This window comes from Citrus clementina, unplaced genomic scaffold, assembly GCF_000493195.1.
Source record: "Citrus clementina cultivar Clemenules unplaced genomic scaffold, Citrus_clementina_v1.0 scaffold_1, whole genome shotgun sequence".
In the NCBI taxonomy this organism is placed as follows: domain Eukaryota; kingdom Viridiplantae; phylum Streptophyta; class Magnoliopsida; order Sapindales; family Rutaceae; genus Citrus; species Citrus x clementina.
Genome location: NW_006263303.1, coordinates 17,841,308 through 17,844,568, shown reverse-complemented (window position 1 = coordinate 17,844,568; position 3,261 = coordinate 17,841,308). Strand labels below are relative to the sequence as shown.

Here is a 3,261-nt window from a genome sequence, read left to right as displayed (position 1 = left end):
CGTTTCAGCACCCATTTTTCATGCATTTGGAACTACAAAGATAGCAAAACAAGGAGAAAAATCAAGGATTTGAGTTTTAAAATCCACTTGATGGACACCAGCATTCATGCACAATTTTCTGAAAATACAGACAATAGAGCACTGCTTTAGCAACAACAGTACTATACTCCGGTAGGATCATCACCAAGCATATGCACTTACACCTAAAAACTTATTCCTCATCTACTAGAATGCCGCATCACCCTAAAAATCTGAATTTAGAAGTATGACGTCCAAGTCTCGACTCTTGACTTGACTAATGAACAAGGAGACAATTAACACATTGTATCCATCTTAGGTAACAAGATTTGTACTATGAAATACCAGAAAGATAACGATAGACTTTTTGTAATATCAAATTCAATGTTTCCATTTTATCTAATGATATAAGACAACAAAAGACTTTCGTAATATCAAACTAAGTACTGTCAATATTTTATCCAAGGATGAGAAATGAAAACTAGTACCTCAAACTTCCACGTACTCTTTTAAATGGGAACACCCACCATTATACTAAACGAGAGAAGGCATTCATCAGTTAAAACCCTATGGTTGACCATTCTCATTAACCACTCCACAATCAAGATCTCCAATCACCAAAGTCATCCAACTACCAACATAAATTAATACACCTCAACCCTGAAAAGCTTTGAGATGTTATGCAACCAAAGTCATTCTACTCAACAAGCACTTACTAGAATCACTTAATTCACAGCTAACTCTTGATATCAAAAGTGACACTAAAGAGAATAGCATCATCAAACTATAAATGGCTTCATAAGCATATTGGCCTTGGATTGGTGCGACACTTAATATCATCAAGCTGTAGCTGCCGAATCCCACAGGGCCCTCTAAAATCTAGTGCAATAACTAATTAAACAGTAGGCTTCACGCAAAGAGTGAACTAGACAGATACATAGGAAGGATAGTTTTGAAGGGACAAATGTTAATCTATTCTACATTAAGAGGTTGGAAGTGGAGAGTTGTAGAAGTAGAACTCCTTATACTAGTAGTAGTGAATGTGATAAAAGTTGAAAAACTGGTTGAAAAATAATAAGAAGTTCCTTTTAGCCATGTATTGTTTCTGGATATTGCTTGCAACTCAAGAGCGGACATAATTTGGCCAAGTTAAATTGTTATACCCACAGGCTCAGATGGCCACTTACTAACCAAGATTATCAACAGAAAATAAAGGAGGAGATGCAATCAAATAAAATTCATACGTATATATAAAAAGCAGACTTCTATTGAAATTACTTGTAGAAGTTAGAAATATATAGACAACTAACTTTAGTAATGGAATCAGGAAACACAATCACATCTCCTCATAACTATACAAGGGCAGAAGATAATTTATTGTGGAAAGCAAAGTATCTTAACCCAAGGCATAGTAAGCTACAAGGCAAACAAACAAATGCTACAGAGAGCCTGTTTCTAGCAAACGTGTCCTTTACTTACCATGTCTACAAGAATTTCTCTATGCTGGTGGTCAAAGTGGATTTAGGAACAGCACCAATCACTGTATCTTTCTTCTCGCCATTCTTAAATATCATGACAGTTGGGATGCTCCTAATTCCATATCTAGTAGCAATTGAAGGACTCTCATCAGTATTAACCTTATAGCATTTTAGCTTCCCCACATATTGCTTTGATAGCTCATCAATAATAGGGTGGATCATCCGGCAAGGCCCGCACCATGGAGCCCAGAATTCAACAAGCACAGGTGATCCAGAGTCAAGAACAAGTGATTGCCATGTTGCATCTGTCACAGCAGGCACTGCAAATTTCAAGAAAAACAGATGACTTATGTTCATAATATGATGTAATTGTGCATTATTAATATGTTCGGAAGAGACTTTATCAGCATCAAAGATATTTCAAACAACCCAAGAAGCTATGTTTGGTTGAAATAGAAAAGTGCAGAATTGCTTATGAATATAAAAATACACTTCGAATACTCTGGAGAGGCAAATGATGCACCCGAAGTGCTTCTTCCGAAGTACTTTCTTAGAAAGAACAAAGCACTTCGAAACGCACCCTAATATAGCCAGTCATACGTTGTCATCCCACAAAACAGATTGTTCATTATTTCGTCACCATTTCAAATTGCTCTTAAAAAATTTATTGATTTCTATAAAATCCCCATAAATAAACAATTTAATTATTTTCAAAATTTCAAAGAAAACAAAACCTTTTTTTTTAATTTCAATTTCACAACAGCTCAAGTATAACATAAACACAACAATTCAAAGCATTAATTTTCCAATTATTTAAACAAAATTACATAATCTAAACAGAGGCTAAATTAACGATTCGGACCTTCAACGGCAGTTTCTTGAGCCTCGCACACGATTTGCGCACCGCGACGGAGTCTGAAGCTCGAACTCGAACTCTGACTCACCGATCCGAACGAGCGAACAGGTCTGACCTTAAGGCCCTTGAACTCGGCGAATTTCCGACGGCCAGAGATCGAATTAATGGAAGAAGACGAAAGTTTAGCCGGGGAGGAGAAAACCGAAGAAGCCGAAGCGCGAGGAACGGCGACGCACTCGAGCACGGTGGCCATCGGAACAGAGGCAGGTCGGACGTCGGAACAAAAAGTAGAGATCTAAAGAGAGCTATGGGATGCTTGTGGTGTGTGTGGAGTTTATTTGGATTCTACTTAAAAAGAGTGTGGATGGTGATGATGCCGACGAGGAGATTTTCTCAGGTGGATATTTTGCAGTGTGTACAAGTGACCAGTAATATATTGCCACGCGTGCGTCGATAATTAACAATTATCAATATCAATTCGATGAAAAACTTATTTCTTGTAAACGAGATTTTTTTGCTAGATTATTTCTTGTTATTGAAATTTTTAAAAAAAATTTATACGAACATTTTATACAAATTTGCAAGCTGCGTAGTTATTAAATTTTTTATATCGTAAAATTGTATTAGTAATTGGGAAAATGACACTTATATCCTCAAGTTTTGAGAAAATAGTCAGATTTTAAAATTTTCAATAACACACATCAATACTTTTTTTTTTAAACTATAATCCTCTTTACCTTTATTAATTCAAAAAAATTAACTCCAATATTTTATAATGAATAGAAATTTTATATATTAAAATAAATGTATAAATGTAAAAATATAAACATTTTAAAATAATTTAATTTCAAAAAATGTTTTAATACCTTACAATCTTATATTGTATTAAACTAAATTGCAATAATAAAT

At 34.9% G+C, this 3,261-nt stretch overlaps 1 protein-coding gene across 1 annotated transcript; it reads right to left on the bottom strand.

Annotated features, from left to right (window-relative positions):
• Positions 1–1,265: 1,265 nt before the first annotated feature.
• LOC18053659 (thioredoxin 1) lies at positions 1,266–2,740 on the bottom strand. Its single transcript, XM_006451830.2, has 2 exons — positions 2,359–2,740; positions 1,266–1,816 (listed from the first exon to the last, which is right to left on the bottom strand). Exons 1-2 carry the CDS (start codon positions 2,603–2,605, stop codon positions 1,503–1,505), a joined length of 561 nt encoding a protein of 186 aa, XP_006451893.1. The 5' UTR covers positions 2,606–2,740; the 3' UTR covers positions 1,266–1,502.
• Positions 2,741–3,261: the final 521 nt, after the last annotated feature.

Bases quoted from the DNA above. Each gene is read 5' to 3' on its own strand.
- LOC18053659 (XM_006451830.2), bottom strand. From the start codon at position 2,605: ATGGCCACCGTGCTCGAGTGCGTCGCCGTTCCTCGCGCTTCGGCTTCT. The intron at 1,817-2,358 runs GTCCGAATCGTT...TGAAATTTGCAG, and splicing joins TCAAGAAACTGCCGTTGAAG to TGCCTGCTGTGACAGATGCA.